Below are 18,198 nucleotides of genomic sequence, written 5' to 3'. Positions count from 1 at the left end.
ACAATGGTAAATTATGTTTTATGCAATTACAGTTTCTGCAAAAATAAGTAAATTCCAAATCTCTTTTTTTTAATTAATTGCGAAAAAAAAAAACACTTTCCTTACCATCTTTGATTTTAGGTTTAATTTTGATTAGCAATTTTTAGATATTTTTGATGTACAGAACTAAACTTTTCAGAAAAGATTGAAAATAAAGGAGACACTTTGTTAGATTAGGAGAAATAGTGCTTGATAATTTTTAGAATTTCTATAGATTTTTCTTAAAAATATTAAGCAATAAAATTATGTAATTCGTGGTTTAAAATAAAACGTCAGTCTGTTTTTAAATCTTAATTCTATTACAGTTAAATTGATTTGGATGGCACTAAAAATTCTTTTTTATGTAAAATAAATCATGCAAAAACAAAGATAGTTATCAACAATCTAAAAATGTATAATAAAATACCTTCCGTAAAATGCTGATTCCAGATTTGTTAGTAAACATAGTTAACTAATTCCTTACAAGAGCATTCAAAATAATGATTTGTTCAGAATAAAAATAAAAAAGATTACCACAAAAATTTAACTATGGGCTGGTTGCAATGAAAAAAAAAAAAAAATTCATATTAATGTGAGTTTTAAACTTTTAGTGATGGTTATTATCATTAAGACTGTAGCAATCTTTTTTATTTTTACAATGACAAATATTATTTTTTTAAAATAGTTTAAGAGCCATTTAACTGACTTCAAAATTAATAACAATTATGAACTTAACACCTTCGAAACTACAGAACAATTTCTTTTATAAATCAAAATATTACGTTTAATTTAATGCCCTTTTTTTCCAAATGGGAAGATGAGATTCTAAAGAAAACATTTTAAATTATAAAGAATTTCAGTTTTATGAAAGACCAAATTTGTCAAATACAAAAATATGTATCTCTGACATTTAAATCAAAAGTGTTAAAAATTGAATTAACAGCCAAAGAATCTCAATTTATAGGCTTAAAGGCCAAAATTGTCTTTGTTTGCTCTTTATTTTTTTGCTATTATCTTGACTTATTAGACACAGTCTCTTCATTGCTTCCTCCCCCAACTCATTTTTCTTCTTCACATTATCAGGACTACTTAAGTTTTTTTTTTAACATTAAAATTCATTTAATATAGACAATTAGCTTTTCTTTAAAATCTAAAGCAAACTTAAATTTCGAAACTGCAGCATAAAAATACAGAAATTTAAAGTAAACAAAAATAAAGACTAATGACAATGAATTAAAAAAGCTGATATTTTCCTTCAATTTTAATCAGATTTAAAACCTAGATTTTTAGTTATATATAATACAAATGCGTAGTAAGTTATTTTAAAGTTCATTCGTTTGATTATTGCATAACACTTAGAACGTCATAAAGCTAATTAAAGTGTTGTCAATAAAATAAGTAATCTAACTAATAAAAAAACTTCAATGGCAAATTATTCTTTAGCTTTAATTTATTGAATCAGTTGAGCATATATTTAACAAAAATAATTATATATAATCAAATTATGGATATAAAAATAATTAAATAAATCAAATCCATATATAAACAAAGCAACAAAATTAAGAGAAAGACCCTTAACATATAACATACAAACGACTAGTAAAATAAAATCTTTTTATTTAAATTATATTTAGGTATTACTTTTAGATTTATGACTCAAAGCTCTAATAAAATGTATTTAAAACAATTTTAAATTAATTAATATTTCAAACTAAAATTGTTAAAATATATAATTATTAAAAACTAATCACTGCTATATAACATCATAATGATTTTTTAATAAAAATTTTAAACTCAAGAATTAGTCAAGAGCCAATTTGTCGGCTATATACCAAATGAAGAATATAATATTTTTGGTAAGGAAACATTACAAAATAATAATAATTTTAGAATAATCTTGTTAGAACAAGTCTTTGTTATTTAATTTTTATCCTAAATTTATATTGTTTTCTAACTATTAACCAGAGTATGAAATTTCAACTTGACATTGGCAAACAATTATATTTAAGGTTACCGAGTAAATTTCATGTAGCTTCGACTTTAATTATTATGCCTTTTTGATGTGGATCATGGAAATGTTTCAATATCAAACAACAAAATTTTATTTCGATTTTAGAATAAAATAAGTGAAGACACTCTTCACTTGCAACATATCTGCTTTTGAAATACTACAGCCTAAAGACAACCTTATTTTTGTCTTAATATTACTTTGATCAAATATTATAGTTCATATTTTTCATGAACATGAAATGGCAAACAAAAATTTTAGTTTTGCTAGTATCTTCAGAACTGAAATTTTACAGTATTTACTAATGAGTACTTAAATCATCTGATTCATACAATGTTTTAGTAATCATAATAATTTCTAATTTCATACCAAAATAAATTGTGCTATCAACTTTCCAAAAAGTTGCCAGGATACTATGGGATTATCCCGTCGACCTGCCAACGCTCGCCAAATACTTTGGCGCTAGTTGTTAAGTTTGGCAAAAATGGTAGATGGGTTAATCCCAAATAACTGTTGCCAGTAATACTAAAAAATATTTCTAATAAAATCACAGTTAAAAGAAATGATTGATAATTATATTTATTAAAGAAAGAAAACACATATTTAACAAGAAAGTTATATTTTATTCTTTTTAGATTTATGTTCATCTTGATCATCATTATCATAATTCTTTTTAAACAACATATGTTCATCTTCCACAAAATTCAAAACATTTTCAAAACCATTATAAAATTTTTGTACTTCTTTGGTAAATTCTGAAACTTCAGACTTTGAGCACAACATATAACAATCAGTTTCATCATCAAATTTAAATTCGCAAAATGTTATTGGTACATCTTTTGATACAATCAGTAAATTATTATTCTCCAAAAATAGAACTTCCTTGACTCTATATGACAAATTCATAAACTGCTTGAATTGAAACTTGCAATCAGAAATTTTGTACAAAGCAATTCCTTTTAAAAAATGAAAAACTACAACTAATAAATTTCTTCTCACATCTATTCTACAGCATTGAATAGAACACTGTAAACTTTCTTTAGACAAATCATCCCTAACGGAATCTTCAATAAACGAAAATGTCTCACATTTGTTATCACCATCATCAAAAGTTATATTTTGACATAAGTTTTCACATTCTTTCTCAACGCCATCCAATTCCCATAACCTTAAACTACCATCACCGGATCCAGATACAAGTGTATAATGTTTCAGAAAAAACCCCGAAGAAATGAACATTGCATGCCCAAGACAATAACTATGGATATTGTAACAATTAGGATAATTAGATATTCTTATCTTACCATCGCGGTCACAAGTTGCTAAGTATTTGTCGTCTGAGGATATACAAATATCTGTGATAAAACTTATATGTCCTAAAATAAACTCTCCGTCGCTATTCAATTCTGAAGAGGAAAATTTAAATACATCGCCACCCCGATCAGCTAGAATGATGTCTGAAAGTAGATTGCTAAAAATAACTTTTTGACATTTACGAGCAGAATGTCGAGTGTTTACAATGTCCCAAGTAATATTTTCATTTTTCCACAAATTGACACGATAATTGTTATCACAAATAACTAAAAGATTGCCGCATGACGAAATATCTGCAGACAAAATGTGGATTTGTTTACTTTCAGACTTCTTATTATTTTTATTTCCATTAGTTGTTTCGGGGCTGGAACAAATTGATGGACATTTTAATACAGTTGGCTTTTCANAAAAAAAAAAAAAAAAAAAAAAGAATCGAAGAGTCGATTCACAAATCGACTCAATTAAGTGAATCGATTAAAAAGAATCGATTCATTTTAATGAATCGATTGGCACATCACTACCAAATAGAAGTAAAAGTTAATGTCGGAAAAATTACTTTCAACAGAAACAATGAGGAAGTGAAATATCGCTTAATCTAAACTTCTGGAAATAGAGTATTTTTGAATAGCGCGTATTTGCGATTGCAACGCAAGAATATGCCATCAAGGGAAAACAACAGTTCCATGTTGAAAGTTTCCCTTCTCTATTTTATTTTACTGCATTGTAGATTTTCCAGTCATTCACCTTTCACAATACCTTTTATTTCATTTTTAAAAGTATTTTGAAGTTTTCGAAATGCTAAGGTTATGAGATTAAAGCAAGGCATTTTTTTCTATAGACATTTTTTCAGCTGACAAACGACATAGATAGAAGCACCTTCAAAATCAGGATCTCTTACATCACGAAGATTGATTTCCCTACCTTATCTAAGTACTAAGCACTGACTAATCATTATATCAGTCCTGGAATATGATGCTCCCGCCTTAACTGCAGTAAAGCAGTCACAGGGCTTCTAAAATTATTATTGACTCCGTTTCTTCAACCTACAACGAGAATGCTGCATATGCTATGCAACTTACTTTTTCTACCTTGTATATGTCCCGCAGTGGACTAATCGTTAAGACGGGGTTCCCAGCAGATCACCGAAGTCAAGCATCACTGACTACGGTCAGTGTGCGGGTGGGTAGCCACTAGGATCAGTTTGCGTAGGGACCGAGGGTGTGCGGTATTGGTCCTCGTTAAACTGTGCTACCGTAAAGTGCTCGACTTCGCGCGCAGGTCGTCGGGCTACCGAAGCGGGGGTGCCATCCCCTCCGCAGAGGATCAAAATTGTGATGGCATGTCTTCGGATCATCCTCCGGGATGTTTCCCAGACCGTCGCCAATAGCCCATTGTGCAGCTCTAGTGCGACGTAAAGTAACAACAACAACAGCAACCTTGTATATAAGCAAGCTAAAAGCTGCAAACTGTAAAAAGCTCCAAGGTTAGAATTCTTTCCCCCGCCAAATTTTTACTGAAAACTATTTTAAAAACTACTTGCCTTAACTTTAGAAGACTTTTGCAACTTAATATGTGTAAAGAAAAGGTTAATGATATTGTTTTTGATTTGTATTTCACTTAATGTGCTATTTGGATTTAGGAGATTTATTCATACTTGGGGACAAGACGTAATAAAACTATTATTCTCAAATTTATATCCAAAACCCTTATTAATGTAAATTACACTCATATAATTGTAAATCTATAGAAAGAGCTCTAAGAGGGTTATTTCCATGTAGCTCATATTCATATGATATTTCTTGTTAATACTGAAAACAAATATCGATGGAATGATAAAATAACATTTTCTTCCTGCTAACAACAAATAAAATTTCTGCTGTGCGTGCCTAAATAATAAAAAAACGTGCTTTCTATTCGATTCATATAATTAATAAACTATTCATGCCGTGTGTGTTAAATGCTTCTGGGCAAAAGGAGATATGATTATTGAAGGCAATATCTTTCTGTGTTGACAATAACATTCTTTGTTGTGGCAGAGTGTCTGGGCAAAGTGTGACACATAGTTGTAATGATGTTCTAAGAGAAAAATATTTTCATAGAAATTTCTTTGCTTAAAAGTTTCCAAGTGTAGTTAATGATTGTTCTACATATAAAGTCCTATGCAATAAGAAGTAATTTCATGTTTTGTGTTCATAATATAGGAATAATTTATTTAAGAAAGCATGAGGAATGGAACTAATTTGCAGTAATCTAACTAACACGTTCGGCGAACTTTTCCATGTAGTGCATTATTAAAAAGTTGTAAATTGATTGCAATTGCAGTTGATTAAACTGTCGCTTACATTTATAAAGCACATGTGATTTGATATTTATATACAAGTAATTGAGATTGTGATTTTCTTGTTAACACTGAGAAAATATTTTTTATTTGCAGTTTGTGCAATTTAAAATTGTTGGATAAAATTAAACTTTCTTGACCCTCTCATATTTATGTTAATTTATAAGAACACGCATTTATCGTTTATGATGAAACATTGATACAAAATTTAGCAATTTTTTTTAAATATATATATATATCTATATTTGTATTGTCAAACCTTTGAAATCAGTGACAGTTAAAAAAAAATTATGTCTGACTTAAAAATATATATTGTATCATATTTTTGCAATGTGCATATGAAATAAATTGTAAATGAAATCTAATTGGATAATTTCATCTTCATAATAGTAAATTGCATTACTGTTTATTTTTGTATGAAGTTTTCCTAAAAACATTCATTTTGCAGTGTGTCATTCATAGTGTATTAAATTTAAAGGAATTTCCTACATGAAGAGGTTCATTGTCTCTGCCGTTTTTTGTGTAAAAAAACATAAAGTGAAATAATTTAATTTAGTTTTGTATGTATGGTAAAATAGAAATATCAAAGCAAAGTTTGTGGGGGAAAAAATTTGCATCTGATTATAATTTAAATTGATCCTTTCACAGATGCTCCTATTAATAAATCATATTCTTGTTATAAAGTGATCATATTTCTGCAGTATTTTATTTTGCTTATTTAAAAAATTTAGTTGAAGTAAGGGATTTGATGCTACATGATCAGCTTGTAATATGTGTTATTGAAGTGTATTAAATGACTTACTTTTGTAGTGAAAATTATTTTGAATTATTGCCTTCATTTTAATTAATGGTTAATTATTTTTCCATTGTCTAGTTCTAGCTATTTGTATCAAACAAGCAAAAGAAGGAGCAAAAATTTTATTTTAAATGGAAAATTTATATTTTTTCTTATATTTATGTATTTTTATTTTAAATCATTGCAAAATGGATATGTGTCTTCATTTCTTGCAGCATATTTAGGATTGTTATTTAATAGATCTTACTCAACTACACACAATTTATCTACACTTATGATTATTGCTTTAGTAGCACCTTCAAAAGTGTTTTTATACAATATTTTATGTAGCATTCTGGTAGTGTAGTGATTTATTTTTAATGCTAACAAAGAGAGACCCATACTTAATACAAGTCATATAAGCTGGAATCTTATTTCTTGCATTTTGTGTAATTAGAATTTTCTTCAAATTATTCACATTTGCCTTCACACTGTTAAGAAACCTTTTTTGTGCAGTATGAGTAAATAAAATTTTTCACAGAAAAGTAAACATATACTGTAAAAGTGTTTTTCAACCTGTAAGATAACCTTATTCTTGTAATATATATGTAACTAAATTTTTTCAAAAAGAAGTAATCTCACTAAAAACTGCACATTTCATATTGGTTAGAAATCCTCTTGTAGCATAAAAAGAGTACAATAAGAGTTTTTCACAGAGATATCTTACTAAGTACAATTGTATAAATATGGGTGAGAAGCCTTATTCTTGTAGTATATGTAATAAGAGTTTTTCACGTAGAAATCAATTGACTGTACATTATCGTGTTCATACAGGTGAGAAGCCTTATTCTTGTAGTATATGTAATAAGAGTTTTTCATGTAGAAGTCAATTGACTGTACATTATCGTGTTCATACAGGTGAGAAGCCTTATTCTTGTAGTATATGTAATAAGAGTTTTTCACAAAGAGGTCAACTGACTGAACACGCTTGTATTCATACTGGTGAGAAGCCCTATTCTTGTAGTATATGTAATAAGAGTTTTTCACGTAGAAGTCTACTGACTGAACATTATCGTGTTCATACAGGTGAGAAGCCTTATTCTTGTAGTAAATGTAATAAGAAATTTTCATCCAGATCTAAATTGACTAAACATAGTAGTGTTCATACTAGTGAGAAACCTTATTCTTGTAGCATATGTAATAAAAGTTTTTCACAAAGACGTCTACTGACTATACACAGTCGTGTTCATACCAGTGAGAAGCCTTATTCTTGTAGTATATGTTCTAAGAGATTTTCATTTAAATGTAATTTGACTCGACATAGTCGTGTTCATACTGGTGAGAAACCTTATTCTTGTAGTAAATGTAATAAGAAATTTTCAAGTAGAGCTTATTTGACGCTACATAATTGTGTTCATACCAGTGAGAAACCTTATTCTTGTAGTATATGCAATAAGAGTTTTGCACAAAAAGATCTACTGACTGAACACAGTCACGTTCATACAAGTAAGAACCCTTATTCTTGTAGTATATGTTCTAAGAGATTTTCATTAAAATGTAATTTGACTCGACATAGTCGTGTTCATACTGGTGAGAAACCTTATTCTTGTAGTAAATGTGATAAGAAATTTTCAAGTAGAGCTTATTTGACGCTACATAATCGTGTTCATACTGGTGAGAAACCATATTCTTGTAGTGTATGTAATAAGAGTTTTACATCAAGAAGTCAATTGACAGCACACAGTCGTGTTCATACAAGTGAGAAGCCATGTTCTTGTAGTATATGTTATAAGAGATTTTCAACAAAAGGTGAATTGACTGTACATTGTCGTGTTCATACAGATGAGAAGCCTTATTCTTGTAATATATGTAATAAGAGATTTTCAGATAGAAGTAATTTGACTCGACATAGTCGTCATCATACCGGTGGGAAACCTTATTCTTGTAGTTTATGTAGTAAGAGTTTTTCTCGAAGCGATAGTCTATTGAAGCACATTCGAGTTCATACTGGTGAGAAACCTTATTCTTGTAGTATATGTAATAAGAGTTTTTCTCGTAGAGAGAGTCTATATCCGCACATTCGAGTTCATACCGGGGAGAAACCTTATTCTTGTAGTATATGTAATAAGAGTTTTTCACAAAAAGATCAACTGACTAGACACAATCGTGTTCATGCTGGTGAGAAACCTTATTCTTGTAGTAAATGTAATTCAAGATTTTCAAGTAAAGCTTATTTGACGCTTCATAGTAGAGTTCATATCGGTGAGAAACCTTATTCTTGTAGTATATGTAATAAGAGTTTTGCTCAGAGGTATAAACTGACTGAACACTGCCGTGTTCATACAAGCGAGAAGCCTTATTCTTGTAGTATATGTCATAAAAGATTTTCAATAAAGTGTAATTTGACTCGACATAGTCGCGTTCATACAGATGAGAAGCCTTATTCTTGTAATATATGTGATAAGAGATTTTCAGATAGGGGTAATTTGCCTCGACATAGTCGTCTTCATACTGGTGAGAAACCTTATTCTTGTAGTATATGTAATAAGAGTTTTTCACAGAGACATCAACTGACTAGACACAGTCATGTTCATACTGGGGAATAAACCTTATTCTTGTAGTATATGTTAACAGAGTTTTTCACAAATAGTTCTATTAAATAAGCACATTTGTGTTCATACTGCTGAAAAATCTTTTTCGTGTAATATATGTAATAAGACTTTTTCAAGAAAGGATTACCGAACTCGTCATATTCATGTTCACACTGTTAAGAAGCTGTTGCATGCAAAAAAAAAAAAAAAATTTTTTTTTTACTTAAAGAGCATTTAACTCATCATAGTTTTATTCATGCTGGTTAAAAACTGCATTTTTATAATATGTTTCAAAAGAGTTTTTTTTTTCTTCAAAAGACTGACTTTGATGTTTGTGTTTGAACTGGTGAGAAACTTTTTTGATGTACCATAATGTAATAAGAGTTTTTCTCTGAAATGTCATCTGACTAAATACAGTGTTGTTCCTACTAGCAACACAGCATATCTTTGAAGTATGTTATGAAGTAGTTTTTTCTAAATAATAGTGATCTGAATATTTACACTCGTGTTCATACTGGTTGAGAAACCATATTCTTGTATCACCTCTAATTAGATAAGTCTATCTTAACTAGAGCTAATCGAACTAATCATTGTTTTGTTGATCCTGCTGAAAAACATAATTCTTGTCGCACATGTCAAAAGAATCACATTCTGATCATACTGGTGCATTTATTTTTGCGGCATATGTAAAAAGTGACTGGCTGAATATAGACCATTTCTAACTGAGGAAAGATTTTCTTGCTTCCATTATAAGTAAAAAATTTCACAGAAGTGTCATTAGACTTAACACAATTTAATGAATCTGAAGTGTTTTTTATTTAGTATTTTATAATGCAGTTTTTATTGTATTTTTTTATTTTTATACTTATATAATGCATGTAAAATAAGCTCCAGTATTGAAAAGTTGTGGATTAAAATGCATTCTTGTAAACACATCTTAGTAGAAGTTGTAACCTTGGTTACTGGTTATAAATTGTTTTTTATTCTCTCAGCATTAAAATCCTGAGTTGTAGGTGATATTTTTAATAATACAGTAGGGAACCGATTATCCGGGACCATCGCTATTCCGGATAACTGATATTTCCGATTTTCTGAATCACTATAAAAAGCCGTTTTTTATTGTTAAACCCAAGTAAAAAATATATATATATATATTTGGAAATAATCTTAAAAAGAAGAAAAAAAGATGAAGTAATACACTAATGATTATTTCCAAAATGATGGTAAGGCGAACATCTTTCAAAAAAGAAAGAAAAATCCTAAAATCTTACGAGGAAAAAATTTATTATTTTTTTTAAATGGCGTGAAAATTTACCGAATTTCGTTCCGGTTTTTTGGTTTTCCGGATAACGGGTTCTGTACTGTAATAAGAAAAAAACTTTAAATACAGAGTATCCGCTTTGCTTTTGTATTTTTTTCAGGTATTTTATTGCTTCAACTCTTTCTTTACTCTATTTTTTAAATTTAAAATCTATAAATATGAAGATGCAGAGTATAACAGTTTTGGTTATATCTATCATTTCAATGAATGTTATTATAATGCTTTTTTAAATTGTTGTGTTTTTGTCGAAGAAAATAGTAACTTCGTTAAGTCATGAAAAATTCTTGGAATTAATCATGGAACTAAAATGTAGCAGATACCCTGTAAATAGCAGCCTTTAATTAAAATTACCTGTAACATCTTTTATTTAATGAATGTTTTGAAGTAAATTCGGTTTAATTGCAAGTATGAAACATATAAAGTAATATTTGCTTCATAAAATCAGTTTCTTAACTTAAATCTAAATCTTTTCATCATTTTATAAATCTTATATTTATGTTACAGAAATGCTACTGCTCTGAATATTAATTAAACTATTTAATGATTACTTGATATATATTTTGCTAATCACATTTGATTGTCTTAGATTGTATAATTTATGTAATTTTAAAAAAGAGCACAAAAGATAACTCAAACTATTAAAAAATCGAAATTAGTTTATTATTAAGGTTTCGTTTAAATTCTAAAAAACTGTATTTTACTAATTTATTATGCTAAATAATGAAATATGCTAATAATTTTAATGTGTCATTTGTAATAACTTTCCAGTTCACGGATATTCATGAAATAATTTTCTCATTATGAGATGTTTATATATGTAAGTGTGTGGGTGACATATTTATTTACTATAGTCCTTTTCTTATAATGGTTCAATGAAATTTAAATGTCTTGCACAAATTATTGTATTTTATTATTCTGTGTATGGTATATGTTATTCTGTATGTTGTATTATTCTGTATATGGTTAATAGGAAATGCACTTCGTTTAATATCAGACTTTGTATTGTAACCTAATGGTTGAAAAGTAAGAAATAAACTTTCTAAAATATTCCATAATTCAATGTACTGTGAAATTAAACATATGTAATCTAAATATCTCCTTACCTAAAAATTAGAGCAGCTTCTTTTAAAAAGTGAAATGTCTGCATACAATGATGCGGTATTATACTAAACGATTCAAATTCAGCGACTTGCTCTGCTTGTGGATTATTTATAGTGCAGTATCACTATATGGCGATTAAAAATAATATTGATTCTTTTTTTGGGAGGTGGTGTACCTTAAGAGCACTGCTCATCTTTGGGTTACCTACTTTAGTTAAAATCATAATGTTATTTAAAAGGCATAAATAATTTTTGAATAAATGATAGTAATAAAAGTAAAAATTGATAATAAAAATTAATGCAATGAATGTGTTATGAAATTTTTCTAAAAACGGAGTTTCTCTCAACGTTTTACACAAAAAATTAGTAGGCTTTATTTTAAAATTCTAATGAACTTTTTAAATATTGTGATAAAATAATATAGTGTATTATATTATAATTCCCATATTGTATTCACCATTGCAAATAGTGTACTAATTTTCCTATCAAATGCTCTTAATTATGAATACTCAAATTTTTTAGATAGTATACTAAAAATGCTTACCAACCAATACTTTTGATACAGATGTCATTTTTCATACCTAATTATAAAATAAGTTAATTATAATTTAGAAAATAAATCTAAATTTTTTCATGAGAATGTTTATTAACAAATTGCTGAATTTTCAATTTCAAATAAATAATCAATTACATAAAGTTTTATGAAACAAACTCTTTTAAAAATTCGAACTAAAAAATTATGCATATAGTCATGAACATTTTAAAATGCATTTTCAAATGTAAGCTATTTTTTAAAAATAAAACTTGTAAGTTTTAAAAAATACATGTTAGATCAGAGGATTTTTTTCATACATTTTACGTTATTTTTGATTTACTGATATTATAAGGTGATATGTTAGCTCTTGTTATTTTATTGTTAAATATTAGTTTTTTAAGGAAATGATTAATTAAAAACAAACTTACCATCTGAAATTTACAAAAAATACATTAGCATAAAAAAAAGTTGCAATGAAAATTTAACTCATTAAAAAAAAAATTAACAAAGTGATATTTATTTTTTTTAGATAGCTCATCTTTAAACAAAATAATTAAGAAACTTTAAATAAAATACATAGTACACTAGCTATATATATATATATATATATATATTTTCTAGCTATAAGCTTACATGTTTATTTTGGAAAAAAAGGATAACATAAATTGAAAATCAAAATAACTTTTAATCGATTATATAGATATCAAAATTTGGAACTAGGGAGAACTTCCACGGCATGAGATTGCACATAATTGCAAATCATGCTTGAATATTATATCATTTTTTTAAACCTGCATATGTATGCTTAGGACAATAGAATTCAATGCGAATGGCCCTTAAAACCAAAACAAATAATATGGCTCCGGTGAATTATCTATAAATATTAATAAAATGTGAAAGAAAAAAAATTTAAATACACTTTAACAGACTTCCTAAATATGACTGGATCATTAAAATTGCAAAGAATAGAAATACAACTAGATTCGACTTTTATATACATTACACTCATAGCTAAATAAAAAAAATTTTTAAACCTAAATATATATATATATGTAACATAAAAAGCTTCAATTGATCTTTTTATGTTATTTCTTTTCTGTAAATCCTTTTCTTTATTTTATTATTCTAATCGAAACACTTTCTCACACTTTTAAATTCTCCTCCTGTCTTTTAAATCTATTTTTGGCTCAAGCATGCATTAATTAAATGTAAGACATTTTTCCCTTTACTCTTTGTGGGAATCGCCCAACAACCTATTTAATAAAACAATTGCAAATATTAAGATTTCCCTAAAATGAAAAATTTTACGGATTTACCTTGCAAAATTTTCCCTAACTTATAATCGAGAAGCACAACTTTTCGTGACCACTTTTTTATAGCTGTTCTCCGTTTAATAATTAATAAATAAATTTTGTACCCTCCTTCCCTGCCTAAGACCTGTTTTAATCCTTCCACTCGGCAACGACGGTGATATATATAAACAAAAAGATATAAATAATAAAAATTGTAATTCATCGGCTGCCATCAACAATAAAACTACGTTTAAACGAAAAAAGTGTCAGTTTTCGTTATGGCAAGGTAGCAAACAGCAACAATTTTAATTATATTTTTATTTATATCTTTTTGATATATTGTATAATTTATATATACATATATATAGCCGATCACTGATCTAGTGGTGTTACTGTACTGGACTACAGGGCCAGTGGTTGTGGGATAGCAATTTTCAGCTCTCAATTACAGCATGAAAATAAATAGGGCAAACAATATTTAAAGCTACGAAATCAGACGCAAAAATGTACTTTATCTGTATAAATTTACCTCCTGAATTCGGACCTTTTAATTTTCCTGAAATACGCAAAGCGTATTTCACCGCGTATTTTTCAAGCTATGGTGAAATACGCAAATGCGTATTTCACCATAGCTTGAAAAGTTTTTAAGCGAATCCAAAATTTTTTGCTTACAATGATAAGATTCGTTAATCGAAAGATAATGTTATGTTTCTAACATTTCTCAAATATTATTAGTTTTGAAGCGTTAGTTTCATAGATGGCAGCACTGAATTTTAAATTACTCTATTTTAAACTTTATGACAACTAAAAGCTCATTCTTCCTTCTTTTTTCATTTTCTTATTTTTACTCTACTTTATATGAGTGAGTTTATGTTTATTTGTTTAATTTTAAACTCATTTACAATTACGGTATTATTTCGCTTCTTTTTCTGCATACGTGCATTATAAAGAATAGTTTTAATTTTATTCTGTTTTGTTTCAAATTATGTATGTATGGAATAGGGATTGTTTGTTAGATGAAGACTTAACTTTGAACGTTTCATTTTAACGTAATGGAGCAATTTTCAAATTGAGCAAAAAATAATCATTATAAACCTCATATAATATTTAACAATAAAAAAAATTTCCCACTAGGGTAAGATGATGAACAGATCATTGCATTAAAATTAAAAATTATTCAGTTTAAAGATCAAAAATGTTTTATTGTATTGGCAGAGATTTAATTCCACATATTTAGTGTAGGTTTTTGTTAGGATAAAATTTAAATCTATTCAATTTAGCTTGGTTACTATTTCAACTTTATTTAAAAAAAATATATATATACTCTTGATAATTTTTGTTTATAATTAAAATTCCTGAAATCCTAGTTAATAAATTATATTTATTTTTATAAGCTTTATAGCTTATGTAAAGCTTATTATAAAAGTAAATATAACTTATTTACTTTTTAATAATAGTAAGCAAATTAATGAGTTAATAGTTATAAGTTTTAAATATCTTTATCATAAAATGTTCCGTAATAAGGTACTACATAGGTTTACTTATTTTCAAAAGAATTCCGCGTTTAGTTTTACGTCGTAACGCTGAAATAATAATTACTAATAATAGTAGAGAGCTAAGAGAAGGCGATAAATGAATATTTTACCTATAAATACAGTTAAATGAAGGTAAAGAAATATTTTACAGGTAAGGAATGTCTTATTTTATGGTGATGACTACATTATGTTTTTATGTTAGAAAAATTTTAAGGCAGTGACTCCTGATTTTTTCGACTGCAGAAACCCAGACGAGTCACTTTCTTAGAGGGGAACCCTAAATAATCGACCCTCTTAGAGCGGAATCCTAAATAATCGACCCTCTTAGAGCGGAATCCTAAATAATCGACCTTCTTAGAGCGGAACCCTAAATAATCGACCTTCTTAGAGCAGAACCCTAAATAATCGACCTACTTAGAGCGGAACCCTAAATAATCGACCTTCTTAGAGCGGAATCCTAAATAATTGACCTTCTTAGAGCGGATACCCGAGACTTAATGAAGAATTTCATTATCATTTGTAAAAATATTTATTAAAGAAAGACTATTAATTTGAAAAAATTTAATAATTGAAATTTTATTTATTACTTTGAAAATATTTAATGAATGAATAAAGAATGAAGTTTTTTAATCGCGTAGTATTAAAATCGGGTTTAATGCCAATGAATCTATGGGCCTAAAGTGGCAATTACTTTAGTTCTTTGATTTATTGCATGCATTAACTGAAAATGAATTAGATGAAATGCTGGTTTCATTTGCATAAAAAATTAAAAAAAAGGGCGAAACAGGTTGAGAATAATTAACAGATTAATATTTAACTAATGAAAAATAAATTGAATCTTATTACAGGGTTTCGTAATTTATAATGTTTTTTAAAATCATAACTGGTTAAAAAACAGAGACAAAAAAAGTCCTAATTCTTGGAAACCCTGACTTTTTCACCGAAACCAAGGGTTCCACACAGCTTCATTTGGGAACCGCTGTTTAAAGATATCCGATTGTGTTAAATTCGGCCATTTCGATGGAAATGTCGGAATTTTTATTTCAATTTTTTTTTTATAACCGTAGTTGAACAGCCTACCCAAGTTTTGTTTTACAATAACTAATCTTCAACTCCGTAGCCTTGTAATTTTGAACCCAATCCAGAAGACAAGGGATCAAGTATTAAGAGAAATTTTGCCTTCGTAGAGGACTTTTTGATGGAACTTACCTGCATTTGCGTTGCATGGAAAGGAAAGCCCCGAAAACCTCTCACGGTTACCTGATGGCAAGGGGACTCATACCCATAATCCGTCTACCACTGAGGATATTTTACGTCAGAAATGTGGTAGAAGTGAGCCGGGTGCGGAATTCGTAAGGACCATTCATCGCTGGGATTCGAACTCGGTTCACCTCATTCGAAGTCGAAAACTCTGTCCCCTGTCCGAAATCTCTTTGAATTTCTGTTCTCCTGTCTTGAGAATCGTAGATGAAATAGAATAGCAATTAGATACTTTAAATGCATTTCACAAAAACGTTGATTTCGAGAAAATCTCTTTACGCTAACACACATTACAAAAAAAGTTTTTAATCGAATTTTTTTGAAACTTTGTATGTAGATTTTGTATGTTTTTGGCCTTATTTTGAATTAAATGCTAACGTCTAAAAGTGAATTTATTGTTTTATCCTGCTTCAAGTAAGAATGTTTAGAATTTTTCTTTAAAGAATCGATACTGAACAATATATTTAGTTCTATTTCACTGCTGATTTGACATTTTTTTAAAGATTTTAGTTCCAAACACAGGTAATCATATTATTGATCTAGATAAAAATATTATTTTTGATATTTATGCATTACAATTGGTTGTAGACAGTGATGGGCATCATTCACGAAAATTTTATTCATGACTAAATTTATTCAGAATAAATTTATTCTGAATGATTATTCATATGAAATTTTAGTCATTATTCATCATTCATTATGTAAATGTATAAAAATTTTTGAATAATGATTGATGAATAAACTCATTAGTCATGACTAATTTTTCTGAATAAAATTTTGAATAACCAGCAAAAAATGCAATCGATATGTCTTTGTCTATAACGAGATGCAGAACATAGTTTGCTCTTAAACGTCTTATTTTAGGAATTAAACTATAAAACTAAGACAAGTATGACTATTTATTTTTATGTTATTTTAACTTACTCCAGCGTAACATACTTAGTTGTGCTAAAAAGTAGGTTTATAACAGTTTAGTTACTTAAGTTCATTTTGAAATTTTGTTCTAAAATCTATAAAACGCAATTTTTTATAGTTTTTGAAAGCAAACGATAATATTATTTTAAATTTTTAAATAAAATTTTAATTTAAAAAATTAAACCCTTTTTTGCCGTGTAACCATTTCTCAAAAGTATGCATTATGTTAGACAAAAGTAAATTTTCTCAAACATTATATAAATATACTTGAAAAGGATTAACGTTTTATTTGTAGTTGTCATAATCGTAGTCAATTAGAGTATTCCGTGCCCATTTTTGTTGACCAGTGAAATTATTGAGTTATTCTTGACTAATGAATAAAGGATACTGAATAACGAATAATGAATGATTTATTCTTTATTCAAAATATTTCTGACTAATGAATAAATCTTTATTCATCATTCATTATTCAGATTTTGAATGACAAATACCCATCTCTGGTTGTAGAGCTGTTAGCGTAATATAAAAAATTTGAAATTTCAATCCTCTAATTTGTCCTTATTTTGGAAAAAAGAAATTGCAAAATGTCTTAAATTTACTTTAGATTTATAATGCTAAGAACTCTGCTTATCAAAAATAAATTTAAAATTTTAATTAAAGCTGTTTTCAGGAAGAAGAAAAAATTGCCTAATCTTGTTGGATATTTTAGTCTTAAAAAAGGATATTTTAAGATTTTTTCTGTTTTCTAACTTAACTTTAAATGAACTATATAATAATAATATAAGAATAAAAATATGAAAAAGCTTTGTATCTCAAAGATTTTTTATTATGGTCATAATTTAATATTTAAATCTACAAAGAAACAAAACAAAAAAAAAAAGCTTGGCTTTGAGATAATTGCTCCGATTGTGTATTTTAAACTGTCGAAAAAACGATTCCCACAAATGCATATTTGGAAAAAAAATCTTTTTTATTGCTTGCAGATTAATTCCAAATGACACTGTAAAATAACTCTGTTCCATCCTTTGAAAAGTGTTTGATATCGTCAAGAAAAATGCATTGCAGGAACGAAACACTACTCAAAATATAAATTATTTCAAAACTTTTTTAGTTGTGAAATGATTTTTCACTATTATTTTAAGATACCTAAAATGAGGGGAAAATATCACGGAAAATGGAATAAATTATTATAATAG

At 27.8% G+C, this 18,198-nt stretch overlaps 2 protein-coding genes across 2 annotated transcripts; one reads left to right on the top strand and one right to left on the bottom strand.

The window, feature by feature from the left end:
* Nucleotides 1–2,628: 2,628 nt before the first annotated feature.
* LOC107449528 (tRNA (guanine-N(7)-)-methyltransferase non-catalytic subunit wuho) lies at nt 2,629–3,751 on the bottom strand (the record flags this gene model as incomplete). Its single annotated transcript, XM_016065085.4, has 1 exon — nt 2,629–3,751. A coding segment is annotated over one exon (1,110 nt), but the record flags the coding sequence as incomplete, so codon positions are not given.
* Nucleotides 3,752–4,579: 828 nt separating this feature from the next.
* On the top strand, nt 4,580–11,420 carry LOC107449420 (zinc finger protein 845-like). Its single transcript, XM_043052204.2, has one exon. The coding sequence runs from the start codon at nt 7,200–7,202 to the stop codon at nt 9,057–9,059; it is 1,860 nt and encodes a 619-aa protein (XP_042908138.1). The 5' UTR covers nt 4,580–7,199; the 3' UTR covers nt 9,060–11,420.
* The last annotated feature ends 6,778 nt before the right edge of the window (nt 11,421–18,198 follow it).

The sequence above is a fragment of the Parasteatoda tepidariorum genome, chromosome 8 (assembly GCF_043381705.1).
Source record: "Parasteatoda tepidariorum isolate YZ-2023 chromosome 8, CAS_Ptep_4.0, whole genome shotgun sequence".
NCBI lineage: Eukaryota > Metazoa > Arthropoda > Arachnida > Araneae > Theridiidae > Parasteatoda > Parasteatoda tepidariorum.
Note: the sequence above shows the minus strand (reverse complement) of the source record. Positions and strands in the feature narration are given on the sequence as shown.